The sequence below is a fragment of the Artemia franciscana genome, chromosome 10, assembly GCF_032884065.1.
Source record: "Artemia franciscana chromosome 10, ASM3288406v1, whole genome shotgun sequence".
In the NCBI taxonomy this organism is placed as follows: Eukaryota; Metazoa; Arthropoda; class Branchiopoda; order Anostraca; family Artemiidae; genus Artemia; species Artemia franciscana.
Window position 1 is genome coordinate 923,981 of NC_088872.1, and position 22,845 is coordinate 946,825.

General features: G+C 32.3%; 1 protein-coding gene across 2 annotated transcripts in view; it reads right to left on the reverse strand.

Annotated features, from left to right (window-relative positions):
• LOC136031636 (DNA topoisomerase I, mitochondrial-like) overlaps positions 1–22,845 on the reverse strand; it is a 71,369-nt gene that overhangs the window by 8,549 nt on the left and 39,975 nt on the right. For both annotated transcript variants that reach the window (XM_065711278.1, XM_065711279.1), the window contains exons 9-12: positions 11,290–11,534; positions 9,898–10,146; positions 6,854–7,078; positions 2,010–2,399 (exon numbers count right to left, since the gene is read on the reverse strand). In XM_065711278.1, coding sequence (XP_065567350.1) covers positions 2,010–2,399; positions 6,854–7,078; positions 9,898–10,146; positions 11,290–11,534 — 1,109 coding nt within the window. The remainder of the gene's footprint in view (positions 1–2,009; positions 2,400–6,853; positions 7,079–9,897; positions 10,147–11,289; positions 11,535–22,845) is intronic.

The following is a 22,845-nucleotide window of genomic DNA, read 5'->3' on the forward strand; positions in this document are numbered from 1 at the left end:
ATTGATGTATATTACACATAGGAAAAAGCCTTTGGTTTTTTTTTTTTTTTTTACTTGGAATAATACGGAACGAACCACAGGGAATCAGGCAGCGAAGTCAGTCAAATATAATTAAGATAGAATAATTAAGAGAGGTAGGGTGGCCATGTCAGCTATATTTAGAAACCCGACGATAATGGGGATCAAAAACCTAAAAATGCATAAAAGAATATTTAACACAAAAATTTTACCCGTGATAGAATATGGAGCAGAGATATGGGGTGGAGAAACGGTGCAGCAACTGGAGTCCCTTCAGCTAACAGTATTATAAAAGAGTGTTTGGTCTACATCAGACAACTCATTCACAGATTCTGAAAGGTGGTATGGGCCTGTTTTCTTTAAAGCTACGTAGGTATATTTTAATGCTTAGATTCTGGTTGAAGTTAACTAAGAGTAATGAAGATAGACTAGTAAGAGCGGCATATGAAGAGATGTTGAAATGTGGTTTAAAAACCTCGTGGCCATCCCAAATTAAATCATTACTAGAAAAAGTAGGAATGCCTTATTTATGGAATAATGGTCTTTGCTCTCGTGATGTACCAACAAATTTAGAAAGCCAGATACGATTTATATTAGAGAGCCAGGAAATTCAGCATTGGCAAGGGCTGGTTTTTGATTCTACAACCCTACAACATTATAATCAGGCAAAACCTAGTTTTGGGGAGGAAGTTTATTTTAAATTTAATTTACCGGCTATGATTCTACGTCGTTGGATTCAGCTTAGGGCAAATTGTCTTCCAATCCAGAACAGGCAAAAAACGTTCGAAAAAAATAAAATGATAGTTGGTCCTGATAGGCGGTATGTTTGTCCCATTTGTAAAGATGATGATGAAGACTTGGATCATTTTCTCCGGAAATGCCCGGTGCTCTTGGATTTACGGGAAATTTATTTGCATGAGATTAATTTGATGCTTCCGGGTATTCTACAAAATAGTAACCCAACCACAATATTTCGAGTGGGAGTATATATAGATAAATCTTTAATAAGAAGAAAAAGTTTTATATGATTAATTTCTTTTGTAGTTAGATTAGGTACTTTTTGCGTTGAATTCTGTTTTTTTGTGCGTGTTCGTACTGTTGTTAATTTCCTTGCTTGTTTGTTATTTATTTATATTTTTGTATGTATATGGCCTACGCGTTTTTGAAATACACCTAGCTATCTATCTATCTATCTATCTATACCCATACCCCATACACCAGAGAACCAACATTTCAATAGATACTTGTGTTATATTACCTTGTAAAAAGATAAGCGTGTTGCATCTTTATGCATATGATAATTTAATTTTGTCCAAAATTGCATTTTATTTTAATACTTCGGTTACTATCGGCTAGAGTTAATTCTTTACCATTAATTTGGACATAGACCGGAAAAAGCTAGCCAGACCTTCCATGTTCATTTGGAGCGAAGACTAGGAAAGAATGAAACTACCTTGCCATCGTTATCCAGAACACTCTTTAAAGTATTAAATTATAATTTCGCTCATGGTTGTAACCTAAGGTATGACGTCATTTTTCGTATTATATACGAAAATGCAGTTTCTTTGTCAAAAAAGTGATTCTATTTTAAATATTACGTTTTGTTAATTACAAAAGGCACTAGCCAATTTCCTTAAAATGACCCCTAAACAGTTCTTTATGAGGTTCCAGTGCCCTGCTAGCGCCAGAGCAAAAAAAAGGGGGGACACATGAGTGCTACTCCAAGTGCTACCCTTTTCCAAAAAACAAGGGAAAAGGAGATTTCCCTTGTTTTGTTCAAGCCAGGGGGCTATAATTTCCTCTAAAAGGTTTTAGGCCATGGCGATTCCAATGGTGTGCTGTTTATTTCAATCCAAATAGGTTTACAAAATAATTACTTTTGGTTTACTATGGACCGATTTTCGTCCTTTACTAGATTAGTATTAACCATATGGTGTTAAACGATGAAAATAAGAAAAAAGAATAGAAAACAGTATATAAAATATGATTACCTTTTCTGCGAGACTGTCGTCCGGATTTGTAAGCTTATCCAATTGATCTTGTAGAGTGAATGAAGCATTATAAGTACGGAAAACTTTCGCCGTGAGACCTTCCATAATTTCATTGAGATGCTTATTGAGGATAGTGGTATTTAAACGATCGAAGAGATCATCTCCAGGCTGTTTATTGTCCATAAATATTTGGAGATTTTTAAATACTCGCTTCTCAACAGAGATTTCATTATAGTAGCGAATGGAATCTTTACCAAGGAAGTCGAAGGTGACCACAAAATCTTTTCCATTTTTTGTTTCGTCCAGAGAGATGTGCTCAACACGAAGGGAACAACAGCCCACGGTGTCTGCCTGATCTTCATCCTTTTCATTACCAGCTCTCAGAGCAAGCTGTTAAAAGACAAATATTAACTTGCATCAAAAAAAAGAAATATTTTTTTTAATCAGAGATGATATTTTGATTTTTGCTTTTTTCCCTTTTTTTGAAGCAATCCGATGCGAGACCCATTCTAGCTCTTTTTTCTCAACTCGACACTAGAATTTTTTCTGGAAATTGACATACTACCATTTTTTGACTTGAAAAAAAAACAATCTAGATAGGTGTAGACTTAGGGAAAATTTGTTTCCCTCTCTCACCCTCCGTTAATATTAAACGCATGACAATACGTATCTTGCAGCTAGATTTAGATGAATCATCAGACTCTAGATAGATAGACTCTAGATAGAAAGAAAACAATCTAGATAGGTGTAGACTTAGGGAAAATTTGTTTCCCTCTCTCACCCTCCGTTAATATTAAACGCGCATGACAATACGTATCTTGCAGCTAGATTTAGATGAATCATCAGACTCTAGATAGATAGACTCTAGATAGAAAAAACCAATCTAGATAGGTGTAGACTTAGGGAAAATTTGTTTCCCTCTCTCACCCTCCGTTAATATTAAACGCATGACAATACGTATCTTGCAGCTAGATTTAGATGAATCATCAGACTCTAGATAGATAGACTCTAGATAGAAAAAAACAATCTAGATAGGTGTAGACTTAGGGAAAATTTGTTTCCCTCTCTCACCCTCCGTTAATATTAAACGCGCATGACAATTACGTATCTTGCAGCTAGATTTACATGAATTATCAAACTCTCAGTGAACCAGTATTGCTTCTTATTGCGGTGGAAAAATTAAAATTATAATTTTCTATTTAAATTTAAACTTACTAACTTTAAAATTATTTATTTAAAATTATTTTATTGAAAACTTTTTATTTTACTAAAATCATCAGACTCTCAGTGAACCAATATTGCTTCGTATTGCGGCAGAAAAATTACAATTATAACTTTTTATTTCTTTTTCCATGAATTTATTAAATTTGGGAGCTATTTTTCGACTTTTCAAATTTTATCACTATAAAGACAAATTTTGTCGTAGATAAGAGTAATGACATTTTTAGCCTTAGAGATATGTTAGTACTAGTTTATTGCTCCCCCCCCCCCCCCGGCATTCTACGTCCCTAGGCCCGGGCCTATTGGTAAGTCCTGGCCTACTTAGGTCACTTTGATAATTATATTCCATTTAAGAACAATACAAAAAAAACATGTCTATTATTTCATCTTATCTCCTATTGTTTAACATAATTTTAACTTAATTTGAGCCAATTGATTGGCATTTTTAATACCTATGACGCACAAAGACACCGTTGGTGCCTGACAAAATTTGGTGCTACCAAAGCCTTTCAATAAATCATCACCATTATACTTAATTACAAACTCATTAGTTGATAATTTGCATTTAGAAGATTAACAGGGAGCTAAAATTTTGTTAGTATCGAGATCAACATTCGGGAGCATGATAGCTGCTTTATCATGTTGTAACTGCTTTTAGTGGACCACCTAGGGCTGCCTAGTGGACTACCTGCTACTACTTCTTTGCCGTCCGTTTCCTTCTTCAGAACTTGGAGGCCTTTACGGATTTCTTTTTTCGCGCCAATGCAGAATAACTGTTGAGATACTTGCTCTACAAGGTCAGCTATCTTCTTCCAGAGCTCCTTATGATTTTAAGGTTGAGTAACTGTCGCCTCTTCAGCTAACAACCCACCACTGTCATGCAATCGATCTACTTTTTTAATGGCTTTTATGTCTTCAGGACCAGTAAGTACCCCAACGTGATCAATACTTTCAGGTATAGCCTCTTGGCTTATTGTCACACAATTGATTACGTAAACACGTGGTAAAGACGAGTTCCATCAAGCACATCTTTCTAAACATCAAGTCCCATTGGATTTGGGGTTAGGCTCTTTTTTTTTTTTTTTCTTTTTTTTTAGCTAGAATGCAAATTTACAGGACCTGAATAGGATCAGTAACATATTTCCCTACAATAAAAAATAACAGGTTGAGATACTTCATCTATAAATTCAGCTACCCTCTTCTTGAGCTCTTGAGGTTCAGCAATTGTGGCTTCTTTATCTAACGTCCCCCCATTCAGCTGCCATAGCCAAAAAAGAGGCAAACACTATTCTGGCCAAAACTGAGATATATATACAGCCTGAGTAAACTCAGCTGGACAAATCGATTGGCGCAGTAAGAAATTTTTTTATTTATCACCGTTAAGGAGATACAATAAGACATATGTCAATCAAACTTGTGGACCACGGGGACAAAACGGAGGTATATCCTGAAGCACCTATATCCTTTTTTACTCAATGCTCTGAGCTTTGAACTCTTGGATGTATCTCTCGTCATTGCCAACCAAATTTGTGGGCGTATCTCTCGTCATTGCCAAAAAAATTGGTGGGCGTATCTCTCGTCATTGCCAAAAAAAAATTGTGGGCGTATCCCTCGTCATTGCCAAAAAAAATTGGTGGGCGTATTTCTCGTCATTGCCAATAAAATTGGTGGGCATATCTCTCGTCATTACCAATGAAATTAGTGGGTGTATCTCTTGGGCGTATCTCTCGTCATTGCCAATAAAATTGGTAGGCGTATCTCTTGGGCGTACCTCTCGTCATTGCCAATAAAATTTGTAGGCGTACCTCTTGTCATTGCCAATGAACTGATGGAATTCATCAACAAGGGCTTATCGACAAAGTGCTACCATGCGCTCTATAAGAGCGCAACTCTAAAACGTAGCATTAATCATTGGAGCGATGATAGCATTGTTTCTAGGAATTTTTAGAGGGCTGATTTTACACGCTATGAATTTTTAATGGCTGAATTTTTCGTGAAAAGGGGGTTTTCTATGGAGGGAGAGATGGATTTCCTGGCATTGTTTGGAAAAAGATCAAAAATTAAAACCTCTAAAACAAGTTCTTTTTCAACTGAAAGTAAGGAACACTTAAAGCGAACAGGAATTACTCCGTATATGAGGAGAATTGCCCCCTCCTCAACCGCCCGCTCTTTCAGCTAAAGTTGATTTGTGTCCTTAATCTTTAGGAATGACTCCTGAAAGGGGGGTGACTTCCCAATTAATATACATTGTAATTTTTCTTCGTTTCGATCTTGAGCTATAGCTCAGCTTTATGTTTGTTAAATTATAAGTTTTTGATGGAGGAAATATTCTATCAAGCGATTGCTAGCTTAAAATAATATTCAAGTATATTTTAGCGGAAAATGGTGTACTAAACCACTTTCTCGAAGATATTTGGGGGATTTTTTGGTAGAATCCAGTTCTGTTCAATACAGATTTATGAAAATTCATCAAAATCATCGCTATTTAGAAGATAATAATTGTGACGGCGCGAACAAAAATAATGCACTCAAGAAGCTTTGTTATTTTTAAGAACTATGCAAATAGCAAGGGAGAAAGACAACAAAAAGTGAGTATTACTACCACATTCAAATTTTATGAGTAGTTCAGGTAGCCTTTGCTATTTTAGTTTTAGCTAATTTTTTCATGGAGGCAGAGTATGATTTGCTCTCTGGTGTTATGAGTCAAGTGATCTTAACTGATCTTAAGTGGTGTTAGGAGTTAAGTGACCTTAGGAGTTTAGTGAGCTTCTGGTGTTATTAGTTAAGTGAAGCACAACATAGCACTCTTTTTTTTACTCGTCTCTAGAAGCAATAATTTAGGAGCAATAATTACGTTCTTATTTCGTTTTCAATTTTGCTTATTCCCTCAGATAAATCATAATGGCAGTTTACTTTGGCATACGTATTTTAACCATTACCAAAATGGTTTTCATTTCAATATCTGAAGTTATAACTTTAAATTTAAGATGTAAATAGTATCCTTGAGGTCATACCAAAAGCATTAGCGTCAAAACTAGCTCTAACCTAATATACTTATCAAGAGAACCACTTGTTTCGTGCATGCATGCAGACTCGTGCAACACGTCCCTAATAGAAAATATTCCAAATCTGCATGCGCAGCAGTGACCCACAGCATGAATGTTTCCTTAAAAATGCCAGGGCAATACGTACAAACTTAGTGACGTTATGAAAAAGAATAAGGTAAAGAACAGCTGAGCGAAAGGGTTTTATAAAAATCATTTAGAGATGGCGTTGAAGGAACGAAGAGATTTGGGGCATCCCCATGGCCGAGAAACAGCACTCTATAGCTCTGACACGGAACAGATTCTTTTACTACCTGCCACACCCAAAATAAAGGAATCCTATTTTAAAGTCGTTTTTTTTTTTAATGAGACTTCCGCTCCAGTAAAGAAACGAAATTTGTCTGGAGGTAGCGCATTGTAGTCTGGCATGAAGCCATCTGTAGCGTGACTGCTGACGGTGTTGCCTCGGTAATTTAAGGATTACTAAGTGAGCTCCGGGAAGTGAAGGAGTTTATGTTTTTGTGAGAGAACTGCTGTGCTCAAAATAAGAATTGGACTTGAACTGGAAAGAGAACAAACCTTGTCAATAAAGTAGAGGGCAACAGCTCGTTGTCTAACCCTCATTTCTTTGGCTTTATAGTCCATTTGATACTGTTCTCGAATTTTGCCAACCATTTTCTTCAGCTTTCTCGCCATTTCATATTTGTTCCAATCACGTTCACCTTTTAGATGGGAGGCAGCATTCAACATGACATATTTCACTTGACCCTGAACATTCTCTGTCCAAGAGGCTAACCAAGTTACCTAGAAAAATAGAATAGGAATTACTGAGTAATAAAATGATCACGTTACTTAAAAACACAGGAGTTCTGAGTAGGTATCGACAATTCCAAAGCCAAAAAGCATCTCGTTAGAAAGATGTCGACAGAACGATAGTTACATGAAAATTGCGCTTCTTGTATGACGTACCATTAGATATTAGCCTATTTTCCCAAGTAGACAGGTTTAGTAGTCTAGTGGTCTAGGTTTCACAAACAATAACACAATATATCATGTAAATGAAATGAAATGATCGAGTTACTTAAAAACACAGGAGTTCTGAGTAGGTATCAACAATTCCAAAGCCAAAAAGCAGCTTGTTAGAAAGATGTCGACAGAACGATAGTTCCATGAAAATTGCCCTTCTTGTATCACGTACCATTAGATATTAGAATATTTTCCCAAGTGGACACAAATCTAGGTTTCACAAATAACAACACAAAATATTTTTCACTCAGCATTAAATTCAAAACACCTAGAGCGTGATCCAGGTTCGACAGATATTAATAATATTTAATAGAAATTAAACATTTCGTTCCACATGGGAGCGAATTAATAACTGAAACAATCGAGGACCAGCTTTGTATTACATTTATTGTGAAAACAGTTAACTAGCATATTTAGTGCATTAGCTTCCTCATAATCATCAGCAAATTAAGAAAAACAGAGGCAAATGACCAATCTAATGGGAATTAACGAGTATTATAGCAATAATTCTCAAATTTTTCATTATTTACTCATTACTGATTAAAATTTTCACATTTTGATAATCAATTATATACGTATTATGGCATTACTTGGTAAGTTGTTAATGCACATTAAATTTGAAGTCAATATGATTTAAATTGCAATTTCCACCTGAATGACAGTTTATTTATTTTTAGGGAAATAATACAGCACAAAAGTTAATTTTTAGAGTTAATAAGAACCCTAAAACTATAAAAGTTGCGCATCGATCCAACTTTCTACTTCTCTCCTATTTAGAGTAATCGGTCAGAGTAAATGGCTAATTTGAAATACAATCGTTTAAGCAAAGAGAAATAAATACTTTATACAGAAAAAAACTTCTAAAGATCGACGTTTTACAAATGGACTAAAAATCGACGTTTTACAAATGGACTAAAAAGGAGAAATAAGTTTTTAAATTCTTTTGAATGTTGTGAACTCTTTAACTCGAATTTCTAAAAATTTAAAGGTGGTGCGCATTTCTCAACTAACTATTGATATGTAACTATTTAACATATAAGAAAAATTTTTTGAATGCTGTGGCTGAAAAATTCAGTTCTTTATTTAATTAAAATGCTCACCAAGTTTAAATTTTTGACCAACTTTTAAAATTTGATCAATTTTTGCTGAAATTTTTGAAAACTTTCAAACATTGTATAAAATGATACAATTTATCAAATTAACGTAATTAACTCTGACAGTTCTTACAGTAAAGGGTTTTCTTGATGCGAAAGCTAAAAAAATTATTTTAAACCGTAACAGGTTGCTTTTCTTGAAAGGAAAGAGTACTTTTTTTGCATGGTGTCACTACTACATAATTTGTTCTTTTTTAAATAAAATTATTTCATTTTATAAATAGTTTTAACTATTATTCATTTTTTAAGCAAACTTATTCTTTATATATTCTTGTACCTAATTATTTCTATTTATCAATGTCAGTATCTCAAATTAACTTTCAAAGAATCCTAAAATCTACTTGATATGATAAGACTTCCATTTTGATATCTTTCATCTTAAAATAGGGAGATAGGGTTAAGTAAGTTTATAAAAGTTTTTCGATTCACCAACAAAAATAACCGAACTTGAGATACTGGAACCCAGTCATTTTGACATGAAACAACAAATTTATTCTTTATATATTTTTGTACATAACTACTGATTTTTATTCGTCGATGTTAATATCTTAAATTAACTCACTTAGTTTGACAAAACTAGTATCCTACCTTTTTTCTTGACAAGATAAAAATGTGATGTACGTTTTGTAACAGAAACAGTCACAGAGATATATTAAAAAAACTCGCCATACCATCTCAAATCGACTGTGCCCTAACTTCCAAAATTCTTTTGCTTTTTTCTTGAAAGAAAAAACAGGTGTTATACAATTTCTTATATTTTACACTTACTTCGGCGTTCTATACAATGTTAATAGTTAATAACCTTTATCCCCATCCCCTTATATATTCCCTATACTATATATCCCCTTACTATATTTGTAACAGAAACAGTCACAGAAATATACAAAAAGAAACTCGCCATACCATCTCAATTCGACTGTGCCCTAACCTCCAAAAATTCTTTTGATTTTTTCTTGAAAGAAAAAAGAGGTGTAATATAATTTCTTATATTTTACACTTACTTCGGCGTTCTATACAATGTTAATAGTAAATGGCCTTTATCCCCATCCCCTTACTATATTTTCCCACTGCAAAATAAAAGCATGTGTACATGGCTGATCAGCATTTGTAAAGTTTTCTTTCAACATAATCTTGCAGCCTATACTAAAGGGTAGCACAAGATTTAACCTGGATATGGGGTGGAAAATCCTTGTTTTGTACCTCTAGTCCTGCATTAATTGAATTAGTTAAATTATTCCGTAAATAACTAAGTTGGTTTATTTTTATGATAATAATGGAAACAAAACAACCCACCCCTTTTTACTCATGTTGTAGTTATCTGTTGTTACTGCATTCAATTTTGAGTTAGAAAAAAAATTATATTTTTAGCTGTAAGATTTTTTAGAAATGAATTCTGTAACAGAAGTTCTGTTAGAAACAAGAAGTGTGAACAGCCAATCTCACCGTATTATCACTCCTCACTTCTTTCCACTTATGACCGGCAGGGGCTGATGGAGCCGTTCCTTTGGAACAATTGATAATAACATCCTCGGGCATGACCCGTCGCTTAACCATGCCCATTTTAGGGTGATCTCCTCGCCCTCTAAATAAACCAGGAGGCTCAATTTTGAAATTGCCAATTCGCTGTTTATGGCCGTCGATGGTGCAAAAACCAAACTCCTGTATCACCTTCTCATTCTCTGCCTTTGTTTTCTAAAAAATGAGATAAGATGGATTTGAATTTCACATATATATATATATATATATATATATATATATATATATATATATATATATATATATATATATATATATATATATATATATATATACATTAGTTATATGTATTTACTAATATATGCATGAACGCATTCAATATATATGTATAAACATACATATTTACAAACACATATAAACACTTTCAATATCTACAATGCAGAAAAAAACATAAAACGGCAACTGCTCTTAAAAAAAACTTATAGGAAATTAACCTTATCATATAAAGCCTCTATTCAGAAATTACCTATTAAAAAGAAATTTCTGTCAATTCTCCCCTACCCCCCCCCCCCAAAAAAAATGGATGTGGTCCAGTACAGAAAATTATGAATCTCTTCCCAAAATATAACATTTAGTTAAATAGGGAGAGGAGGGTAAAAATCAGAAAAAGGAATACATTAGACTAGTATTTTCCAGAGGGCCCCTCCCCCTTGTTATTTTTACTGGCACTTTGATATCATTTTTACAAGCTTTACTTCCGATTTTTCTTCATATTATTTGGGAAAGAATTATTGTTTCATTATGTCAGCTCTCAGAATTTACGCTTTCGCCGACAATATTTTTTTCATTTTTTCTAGGAATAAATCCAGACGAGCTCAAGGCATTAATTTAATAAAAAAAACAACAAATTTTTCAACAACAAGTAGGGAGGGACATTAAAACTTAAAATGAACAGAAATTAATCCGTATATGAAAGGGGCTTTTCCTCCTCAACGCCCCGCTCTTTAAGCTAAAGTTTTTTGCTGTTTTAAAAAGTACAGTTAAGAGAAAGAGCCACAATAACATATAAACATCAAACCAGTCTTCCAGTAGAATACAAAAACCTACTCCAACATTTCCTTAATACTTTCTCAGAAATTACTAAACTAGGACAAAAACGGGAATTAATTCCTAGAGATTGGAGTTCTAGTTTTGAACAAAAATAAATATTGTCAAAAATAAACAGGAAGGGGCTACAAATTTCACTTTCATCACAAACACATTCTCCACTTCGTGCCTTTCCAATTTCATTTAAGAAATAATTTAATCGTCAATGTCCAGGTATATATAAGCTCAACCTTGATAATAAAAAAGGCCTACCTGTTTTTCTTCTTTTGTTCTATTTTTATTTTCTTCACTTCTTCTCTTGAAGTAGGCATTAATTTCTGAGAAATCACATTTTTTCAAATCGGTAATGAGCTCCCGTTCAGCGCTGGTCATAGTTTTCCTCCAATCTTTGAAAAAGTTTGTATTAAACTGTTCTTTGGCTGTGTAGTCGTGATCGAGCATCCGTCCATAGAATGTTGCCACTTCTTCCGTGTCTTGTGTTAGCTCTATGTGCTTACCTATTAACAAAACACAAGCTAGTGTCAAAAGCTGCTTTTCTCCTTAAGGTTAGTTTCCTCTGCAATCTTTAGTGTGTTATTTTTCTCCTCTCCTATAGTCTCAACGGAAGGCGATATTTTTTATATCATTCAGATCTAACTAAGATTTAGATCTATTCGTCTACCGAATTGCAGTTATACAAATTGGTTAGCATATTCTTAGATTGAAAATTCGTAAAAAAAAGGACTATTTTTCTATAGCAAGTTTAGTTCCTCCCTCAGGAAAAAGGAATAAATATTTTCCATAACTAAGATTCAGAGCTATTCCTCTACCAAATTGCACTTATAGAATTTGGTGTGAATGTTTATAGATTAAAAATTCGCCAAAAGAAGGAAAATTTTTCTATTTTTCTTTAGCAAGTTCAGTTCCTCCCTCAGGAAAAAGGAATAAATATTTTTCCATAACTAAGATTCAGAGCTATTCCTCTACCAAATTGCACTTATAGAATTTGGTGTGAATGTTTATAGATTAAAAATTCGCCAAAAGAAGGAAAATTTTTCTATTTTTCTTTAGCAAGTTCAGTTCCTCCCTCAGGAAAAAGGAATAAATATTTTCCATAACTAAGATTCAGAGCTATTCCTCTACCAAATTGCACTTATAGAATTTGGTGTGAATGTTTATAGATTAAAAATTCGCCAAAAGAAGGAAAATTTTTCTATTTTTCTTTAGCAAGTTCAGTTCCTCCCTCAGGAAAAAGGAATAAATATTTTTCCATAACTAAGATTCAGAGCTATTCCTCTACCAAATTGCACTTATAGAATTTGGTGTGAATGTTTATAGATTAAAAATTCGCCAAAAGAAGGAAAATTTTTCTATTTTTCTTTAGCAAGTTCAGTTCCTCCCTCAGGAAAAAGGAATAAATATTTTTCCATAACTAAGATTCAGAGCTATTCCTCTACCAAATTGCACTTATAGAATTTGGTGTGAATGTTTATAGATTAAAAATTCGCCAAAAGAAGGAAAATTTTTCTATTTTTCTTTAGCAAGTTCAGTTCCTCCCTCAGGAAAAAGGAATAAATATTTTCCATAACTAAGATTCAGAGCTATTCCTCTACCAAATTGCACTTATAGAATTTGGTGTGAATGTTTATAGATTAAAAATTCGCCAAAAGAAGGAAAATTTTTCTATTTTTCTTTAGCAAGTTCAGTTCCTCCCTCAGGAAAAAGGAATAAATATTTTTCCATAACTAAGATTCAGAGCTATTCCTCTACCAAATTGCACTTATAGAATTTGGTGTGAATGTTTATAGATTAAAAATTCGCCAAAAGAAGGAAAATTTTTCTATTTTTCTTTAGCAAGTTCAGTTCCTCCCTCAGGAAAAAGGAATAAATATTTTTCCATAACTAAGATTCAGAGCTATTCCTCTACCAAATTGCACTTATAGAATTTGGTGTGAATGTTTATAGATTAAAAATTCGCCAAAAGAAGGAAAATTTTTCTATTTTTCTTTAGCAAGTTCAGTTCCTCCCTCAGGAAAAAGGAATAAATATTTTTCCATAACTAAGGTTCAGAGCTATTCCTCTACCAAATTGCACTTATAGAATTTGGTGTGAATGTTTATAGATTAAAAATTCGCCAAAAGAAGGAAAATTTTTCTATTTTTCTTTAGCAAGTTCAGTTCCTCCCTCAGGAAAAAGGAATAAATATTTTCCATAACTAAGATTCAGAGCTATTCCTCTACCAAATTGCACTTATAGAATTTGGTGTGAATGTTTATAGATTAAAAATTCGCCAAAAGAAGGAAAATTTTTCTATTTTTCTTTAGCAAGTTCAGTTCCTCCCTCAGGAAAAAGGAATAAATATTTTTCCATAACTAAGATTCAGAGCTATTCCTCTACCAAATTGCACTTATAGAATTTGGTGTGAATGTTTATAGATTAAAAATTCGCCAAAAGAAGGAAAATTTTTCTATTTTTCTTTAGCAAGTTCAGTTCCTCCCTCAGGAAAAAGGAATAAATATTTTTCCATAACTAAGATTCAGAGCTATTCCTCTACCAAATTGCACTTATAGAATTTGGTGTGAATGTTTATAGATTAAAAATTCGCCAAAAGAAGGAAAATTTTTCTATTTTTCTTTAGCAAGTTCAGTTCCTCCCTCAGGAAAAAGGAATAAATATTTTCCATAACTAAGATTCAGAGCTATTCCTCTACCAAATTGCACTTATAGAATTTGGTGTGAATGTTTATAGATTAAAAATTCGCCAAAAGAAGGGAAATTTTTCTATTTTTCTTTAGCAAGTTCAGTTCCTCCCTCAGGAAAAAGGAATAAATATTTTTCCATAACTAAGATTCAGAGCTATTCCTCTACCAAATTGCACTTATAGAATTTGGTGTGAATGTTTATAGATTAAAAATTCGCCAAAAGAAGGAAAATTTTTCTATTTTTCTTTAGCAAGTTCAGTTCCTCCCTCAGGAAAAAGGAATAAATATTTTTCCATAACTAAGATTCAGAGCTATTCCTCTACCAAATTGCACTTATAGAATTTGGTGTGAATGTTTATAGATTAAAAATTCGCCAAAAGAAGGAAAATTTTTCTATTTTTCTTTAGCAAGTTCAGTTCCTCCCTCAGGAAAAAGGAATAAATATTTTTCCATAACTAAGATTCAGAGCTATTCCTCTACCAAATTGCACTTATAGAATTTGGTGTGAATGTTTATAGATTAAAAATTCGCCAAAAGAAGGAAAATTTTTCTATTTTTCTTTAGCAAGTTCAGTTCCTCCCTCAGGAAAAAGGAATAAATATTTATCCATAACTAAGATTCAGAGCTATTCCTTTACCAAATTGCACTTATAGAATTTGGTGTGAATGTTTATAGATTAAAAATTCGCCAAAAGAAGGAAAATTTTTCTATTTTTCTTTAGCAAGTTCAGTTCCTCCCTCAGGAAAAAGGAATAAATATTTTTCCATAACTAAGATTCAGAGCTATTCCTCTACCAAATTGCACTTATAGAATTTGGTGTGAATGTTTATAGATTAAAAATTCGCCAAAAGAAGGAAAATTTTTCTATTTTTCTTTAGCAAGTTCAGTTCCTCCCTCAGGAAAAAGGAATAAATATTTTTCCATAACTAAGATTCAGAGCTATTCCTCTACCAAATTGCACTTATAGAATTTGGTGTGAATGTTTATAGATTAAAAATTCGCCAAAAGAAGGAAAATTTTTCTATTTTTCTTTAGCAAGTTCAGTTCCTCCCTCAGGAAAAAGGAATAAATATTTTTCCATAACTAAGATTCAGAGCTATTCCTCTACCAAATTGCACTTATAGAATTTGGTGTGAATGTTTATAGATTAAAAATTCGCCAAAAGAAGGAAAATTTTTCTATTTTTCTTTAGCAAGTTCAGTTCCTCCCTCAGGAAAAAGGAATAAATATTTTTCCATAACTAAGATTCAGAGCTATTCCTCTACCAAATTGCACTTATAGAATTTGGTGTGAATGTTTATAGATTAAAAATTCGCCAAAAGAAGGAAAATTTTTCTATTTTTCTTTAGCAAGTTCAGTTCCTCCCTCAGGAAAAAGGAATAAATATTTTTCCATAACTAAGATTCAGAGCTATTCCTCTACCAAATTGCACTTATAGAATTTGGTGTGAATGTTTATAGATTAAAAATTCGCCAAAAGAAGGAAAATTTTTCTATTTTTCTTTAGCAAGTTCAGTTCCTCCCTCAGGAAAGAGGAATAAATATTTTTCCATAACTAAGATTCAGAGCTATTCCTCTACCAAATTGCACTTATAGAATTTGGTGTGAATGTTTATAGATTAAAAATTCGCCAAAAGAAGGAAAATTTTTCTATTTTTCTTTAGCAAGTTCAGTTCCTCCCTCAGGAAAAAGGAATAAATATTTTTCCATAACTAAGATTCAGAGCTATTCCTCTACCAAATTGCACTTATAGAATTTGGTGTGAATGTTTATAGATTAAAAATTCGCCAAAAGAAGGAAAATTTTTCTATTTTTCTTTAGCAAGTTCAGTTCCTCCCTCAGGAAAAAGGAATAAATATTTTTCCATAACTAAGATTCAGAGCTATTCCTCTACCAAATTGCACTTATAGAATTTGGTGTGAATGTTTATAGATTAAAAATTCGCCAAAAGAAGGAAAATTTTTCTATTTTTCTTTAGCAAGTTCAGTTCCTCCCTCAGGAAAAAGGAATAAATATTTTTCCATAACTAAGATTCAGAGCTATTCCTCTACCAAATTGCACTTATAGAATTTGGTGTGAATGTTTATAGATTAAAAATTCGCCAAAAGAAGGAAAATTTTTCTATTTTTCTTTAGCAAGTTCAGTTCCTCCCTCAGTAAAAAGGAATAAATATTTTTCCATAACTAAGATTCAGAGCTATTCCTCTACCAAATTGCACTTATAGAATTTGGTGTGAATGTTTATAGATTAAAAATTCGCCAAAAGAAGGAAAATTTTTCTATTTTTCTTTAGCAAGTTCAGTTCCTCCCTCAGGAAAAAGGAATAAATATTTTTCCATAACTAAGATTCAGAGCTATTCCTCTACCAAATTGCACTTATAGAATTTGGTGTGAATGTTTATAGATTAAAAATTCGCCAAAAGAAGGAAAATTTTTCTATTTTTCTTTAGCAAGTTCAGTTCCTCCCTCAGGAAAAAGGAATAAATATTTTTCCATAACTAAGATTCAGAGCTATTCCTCTACCAAATTGCACTTATAGAATTTGGTGTGAATGTTTATAGATTAAAAATTCGCCAAAAGAAGGAAAATTTTTCTATTTTTCTTTAGCAAGTTCAGTTCCTCCCTCAGGAAAAAGGAATAAATATTTTTCCATAACTAAGATTCAGAGCTATTCCTCTACCAAATTGCACTTATAGAATTTGGTGTGAATGTTTATAGATTAAAAATTCGCCAAAAGAAGGAAAATTTTTCTATTTTTCTTTAGCAAGTTCAGTTCCTCCCTCAGGAAAAAGGAATAAATATTTTTCCATAACTAAGATTCAGAGCTATTCCTCTACCAAATTGCACTTATAGAATTTGGTGTGAATGTTTATAGATTAAAAATTCGCCAAAAGAAGGAAAATTTTTCTATTTTTCTTTAGCAAGTTCAGTTCCTCCCTCAGGAAAAAGGAATAAATATTTTTCCATAACTAAGATTCAGAGCTATTCCTCTACCAAATTGCACTTATAGAATTTGGTGTGAATGTTTATAGATTAAAAATTCGCCAAAAGAAGGAAAATTTTTCTATTTTTCTTTAGCAAGTTCAGTTCCTCCCTCAGGAAAAAGGAATAAATATTTTTCCATAACTAAGATTCAGAGCTATTCCTCTACCAAATTGCACTTATAGAATTTGGTGTGAATGTTTATAGATTAAAAATTCGCCAAAAGAAGGAAAATTTTTCTATTTTTCTTTAGCAAGTTCAGTTCCTCCCTCAGGAAAAAGGAATAAATATTTTTCCATAACTAAGATTCAGAGCTATTCCTCTACCAAATTGCACTTATAGAATTTGGTGTGAATGTTTATAGATTAAAAATTCGCCAAAAGAAGGAAAATTTTTCTATTTTTCTTTAGCAAGTTCAGTTCCTCCCTCAGGAAAAAGGAATAAATATTTTTCCATAACTAAGATTCAGAGCTATTCCTCTACCAAATTGCACTTATAGAATTTGGTGTGAATGTTTATAGATTAAAAATTCGCCAAAAGAAGGAAAATTTTTCTATTTTTCTTTAGCAAGTTCAGTTCCTCCCTCAGGAAAAAGGAATAAATATTTTTCCATAACTAAGATTCAGAGCTATTCCTCTACCAAATTGCACTTATAGAATTTGGTGTGAATGTTTATAGATTAAAAATTCGCCAAAAGAAGGAAAATTTTTCTATTTTTCTTTAGCAAGTTCAGTTCCTCCCTCAGGAAAAAGGAATAAATATTTTTCCATAACTAAGATTCAGAGCTATTCCTCTACCAAATTGCACTTATAGAATTTGGTGTGAATGTTTATAGATTAAAAATTCGCCAAAAGAAGGAAAATTTTTCTATTTTTCTTTAGCAAGTTCAGTTCCTCCCTCAGGAAAAAGGAATAAATATTTTTCCATAACTAAGATTCAGAGCTATTCCTCTACCAAATTGCACTTATAGAATTTGGTGTGAATGTTTATAGATTAAAAATTCGCCAAAAGAAGGAAAATTTTTCTATTTTTCTTTAGCAAGTTCAGTTCCTCCCTCAGGAAAAAGGAATAAATATTTTTCCATAACTAAGATTCAGAGCTATTCCTCTACCAAATTGCACTTATAGAATTTGGTGTGAATGTTTATAGATTAAAAATTCGCCAAAAGAAGGAAAATTTTTCTATTTTTCTTTAGCAAGTTCAGTTCCTCCCTCAGGAAAAAGGAATAAATATTTTTCCATAACTAAGATTCAGAGCTATTCCTCTACCAAATTGCACTTATAGAATTTGGTGTGAATGTTTATAGATTAAAAATTCGCCAAAAGAAGGAAAATTTTTCTATTTTTCTTTAGCAAGTTCAGTTCCTCCCTCAGGAAAAAGGAATAAATATTTTTCCATAACTAAGATTCAGAGCTATTCCTCTACCAAATTGCACTTATAGAATTTGGTGTGAATGTTTATAGATTAAAAATTCGCCAAAAGAAGGAAAATTTTTCTATTTTTCTTTAGCAAGTTCAGTTCCTCCCTCAGGAAAAAGGAATAAATATTTTTCCATAACTAAGATTCAGAGCTATTCCTCTACCAAATTGCACTTATAGAATTTGGTGTGAATGTTTATAGATTAAAAATTCGCCAAAAGAAGGAAAATTTTTCTATTTTTCTTTAGCAAGTTCAGTTCCTCCCTCAGGAAAAAGGAATAAATATTTTTCCATAACTAAGATTCAGAGCTATTCCTCTACCAAATTGCACTTATAGAATTTGGTGTGAATGTTTATAGATTAAAAATTCGCCAAAAGAAGGAAAATTTTTCTATTTTTCTTTAGCAAGTTCAGTTCCTCCCTCAGGAAAAAGGAATAAATATTTTTCCATAACTAAGATTCAGAGCTATTCCTCTACCAAATTGCACTTATAGAATTTGGTGTGAATGTTTATAGATTAAAAATTCGTCAAAAGAAGGAAAATTTTTCTATTTTTCTTTAGCAAGTTCAGTTCCTCCCTCAGGAAAAAGGAATAAATATTTTTCCATAACTAAGATTCAGAGCTATTCCTCTACCAAATTGCACTTATAGAATTTGGTGTGAATGTTTATAGATTAAAAATTCGCCAAAAGAAGGAAAATTTTTCTATTTTTCTTTAGCAAGTTCAGTTCCTCCCTCAGGAAAAAGGAATAAATATTTTTCCATAACTAAGATTCAGAGCTATTCCTCTACCAAATTGCACTTATAGAATTTGGTGTGAATGTTTATAGATTAAAAATTCGCCAAAAGAAGGAAAATTTTTCTATTTTTCTTTAGCAAGTTCAGTTCCTCCCTCAGGAAAAAGGAATAAATATTTTTCCATAACTAAGATTCAGAGCTATTCCTCTACCAAATTGCACTTATAGAATTTGGTGTGAATGTTTATAGATTAAAAATTCGCCAAAAGAAGGAAAATTTTTCTATTTTTCTTTAGCAAGTTCAGTTCCTCCCTCAGGAAAAAGGAATAAATATTTTTCCATAACTAAGATTCAGAGCTATTCCTCTACCAAATTGCACTTATAGAATTTGGTGTGAATGTTTATAGATTAAAAATTCGCCAAAAGAAGGAAAATTTTTCTATTTTTCTTTAGCAAGTTCAGTTCCTCCCTCAGGAAAAAGGAATAAATATTTTTCCATAACTAAGATTCAGAGCTATTCCTCTACCAAATTGCACTTATAGAATTTGGTGTGAATGTTTATAGATTAAAAATTCGCCAAAAGAAGGAAAATTTTTCTATTTTTCTTTAGCAAGTTCAGTTCCTCCCTCAGGAAAAAGGAATAAATATTTTTCCATAACTAAGATTCAGAGCTATTCCTCTACCAAATTGCACTTATAGAATTTGGTGTGAATGTTTATAGATTAAAAATTCGCCAAAAGAAGGAAAATTTTTCTATTTTTCTTTAGCAAGTTCAGTTCCTCCCTCAGGAAAAAGGAATAAATATTTTTCCATAACTAAGATTCAGAGCTATTCCTCTACCAAATTGCACTTATAGAATTTGGTGTGAATGTTTATAGATTAAAAATTCGCCAAAAGAAGGAAAATTTTTCTATTTTTCTTTAGCAAGTTCAGTTCCTCCCTCAGGAAAAAGGAATAAATATTTTTCCATAACTAAGATTCAGAGCTATTCCTCTACCAAATTGCACTTATAGAATTTGGTGTGAATGTTTATAGATTAAAAATTCGCCAAAAGAAGGAAAATTTTTCTATTTTTCTTTAGCAAGTTCAGTTCCTCCCTCAGGAAAAAGGAATAAATATTTTTCCATAACTAAGATTCAGAGCTATTCCTCTACCAAATTGCACTTATAGAATTTGGTGTGAATGTTTATAGATTAAAAATTCGCCAAAAGAAGGAAAATTTTTCTATTTTTCTTTAGCAAGTTCAGTTCCTCCCTCAGGAAAAAGGAATAAATATTTTTTCATAACTAAGATTCAGAGCTATTCCTCTACCAAATTGCACTTATAGAATTTGGTGTGAATGTTTATAGATTAAAAATTCGCCAAAAGAAGGAAAATTTTTCTATTTTTCTTTAGCAAGTTCAGTTCCTCCCTCAGGAAAAAGGAATAAATATTTTTCCATAACTAAGATTCAGAGCTATTCCTCTACCAAATTGCACTTATAGAATTTGGTGTGAATGTTTATAGATTAAAAATTCGCCAAAAGAAGGAAAATTTTTCTATTTTTCTTTAGCAAGTTCAGTTCCTCCCTCAGGAAAAAGGAATAAATATTTTTCCATAACTAAGATTCAGAGCTATTCCTCTACCAAATTGCACTTATAGAATTTGGTGTGAATGTTTATAGATTAAAAATTCGCCAAAAGAAGGAAAATTTTTCTATTTTTCTTTAGCAAGTTCAGTTCCTCCCTCAGGAAAAAGGAATAAATATTTTTCCATAACTAAGATTCAGAGCTATTCCTCTACCAAATTGCACTTATAGAATTTGGTGTGAATGTTTATAGATTAAAAATTCGCCAAAAGAAGGAAAATTTTTCTATTTTTCTTTAGCAAGTTCAGTTCCTCCCTCAGGAAAAAGGAATAAATATTTTTCCATAACTAAGATTCAGAGCTATTCCTCTACCAAATTGCACTTATAGAATTTGGTGTGAATGTTTATAGATTAAAAATTCGCCAAAAGAAGGAAAATTTTTCTATTTTTCTTTAGCAAGTTCAGTTCCTCCCTCAGGAAAAAGGAATAAATATTTTTCCATAACTAAGATTCAGAGCTATTCCTCTACCAAATTGCACTTATAGAATTTGGTGTGAATGTTTATAGATTAAAAATTCGCCAAAAGAAGGAAAATTTTTCTATTTTTCTTTAGCAAGTTCAGTTCCTCCCTCAGGAAAAAGGAATAAATATTTTTCCATAACTAAGATTCAGAGCTATTCCTCTACCAAATTGCACTTATAGAATTTGGTGTGAATGTTTATAGATTAAAAATTCGCCAAAAGAAGGAAAATTTTTCTATTTTTCTTTAGCAAGTTCAGTTCCTCCCTCAGGAAAAAGGAATAAATATTTTTCCATAACTAAGATTCAGAGCTATTCCTCTACCAAATTGCACTTATAGAATTTGGTGTGAATGTTTATAGATTAAAAATTCGCCAAAAGAAGGAAAATTTTTCTATTTTTCTTTAGCAAGTTCAGTTCCTCCCTAAAAAAAAGCGTAAATAATAGCATAATTCCGGTTCAGTGTATGGACAGATACGATATTAAAGAATATAATGACACAAGCATCGTGTCCTTTTTTATGCAACTTTTAACTGCTGGCTGGTCGCAAAATTGCTAATTTTAGAAGGAATATATATGTTACTATGGAAGATTGAAACTGTAAAATGTCAGTAGAGAAAGTCCGAAAGTCCTTTTTTTATCCTTGGATTTAGTCATATTTGTCAGTTTTATGCAAGGTTTCATGGTGACAGGTTAGGTTTCTAACCCATTTCTGAGATTTTTAACCTAACCTAACATTTTTCTCTAAACCAAGCAGAGAAAAGGGAATTTCGGATATTCACCGGTGAATGTCAACATTAACCAGATTTCGGACATTCAGTAACACATACCGTACAGATTAACTAACTAAAAACTTTCAGCTTGATTAGACTTAATTCTATCCCAATTATGGGAAGTCATACGCCAGAGATCTGAAACTATGCCGCGTTTGACATTTTGCTCCTTAGTTCTTAATTTTTCAACTTGGAATAACACACAGAACGCGTTTTTTTAGGGGCAGTTTCAGATGTATTATATAATGCTCTTTAATACTGAATTAACCAATTATAAGTATTGAATCAGTTAATTAATTCATTCTTATGTTCTTCTTGAAATCGTTCTTATGTGCGAAAAAAGTACGTATGTAGTGAATTTACAATGCGTTTTACAATGCGTGGTGACTACTAAGGTCCTTGGATTGGCCCTAATGTTTTGCTATAGCTGAGTTCAAACTCATTGTCCCTTATTACCAATCGGAGCCCAAACCCACAACGTCGCCACAGGACTGGTGAACAGTAGTAGTAGTAGTGGAACAACTTTATTGAAAATAATCATTTATATATAATAGCACAACAAAAGCAGAGCTTGCGAGGATATGCTAAAATATAAAAAAAAGTATGGAGCATGAGACCATTTACCGAAACCAACATAAAAACAAACAACAAAACACTACAATATAAACAGGCTAACAAGAGGTTAACCTGGGACCTAAAAAAAAAACAAAAAAAAAACAAGTACCATCAGTATACTTTACATTTTGAATTTTCCGGTTGGACTTACACTTTCTATGTCGACATGGACCATTCTTTCTTTCGACAAAAAGATGTCGACATGATGTCAACATTTTACAGACTGAAAGCAGGTTATGTTAACAGAGAATCAAATAAAACGTTCGTTGTCGTCTCGACAGAGATCCTAATTCAAACGTGGGTCGATTTTCTGTCAAGGGAGCCTTTGTCTTATTGGACAATAAGATTCTATAAAAATTATGACAAGTTTCATACGTAGTTTTTACAAATCCAGCTTGTTTTGTCTCATTACTGGAGGACCAAATCAAAACTTTTACAGGAAGCGTTATGAGAGGGGCACACCTTTTATGTCAGGAGACAGTTTCTTTTGATTTCCTCAGTTGAATTTTCTAATATTTC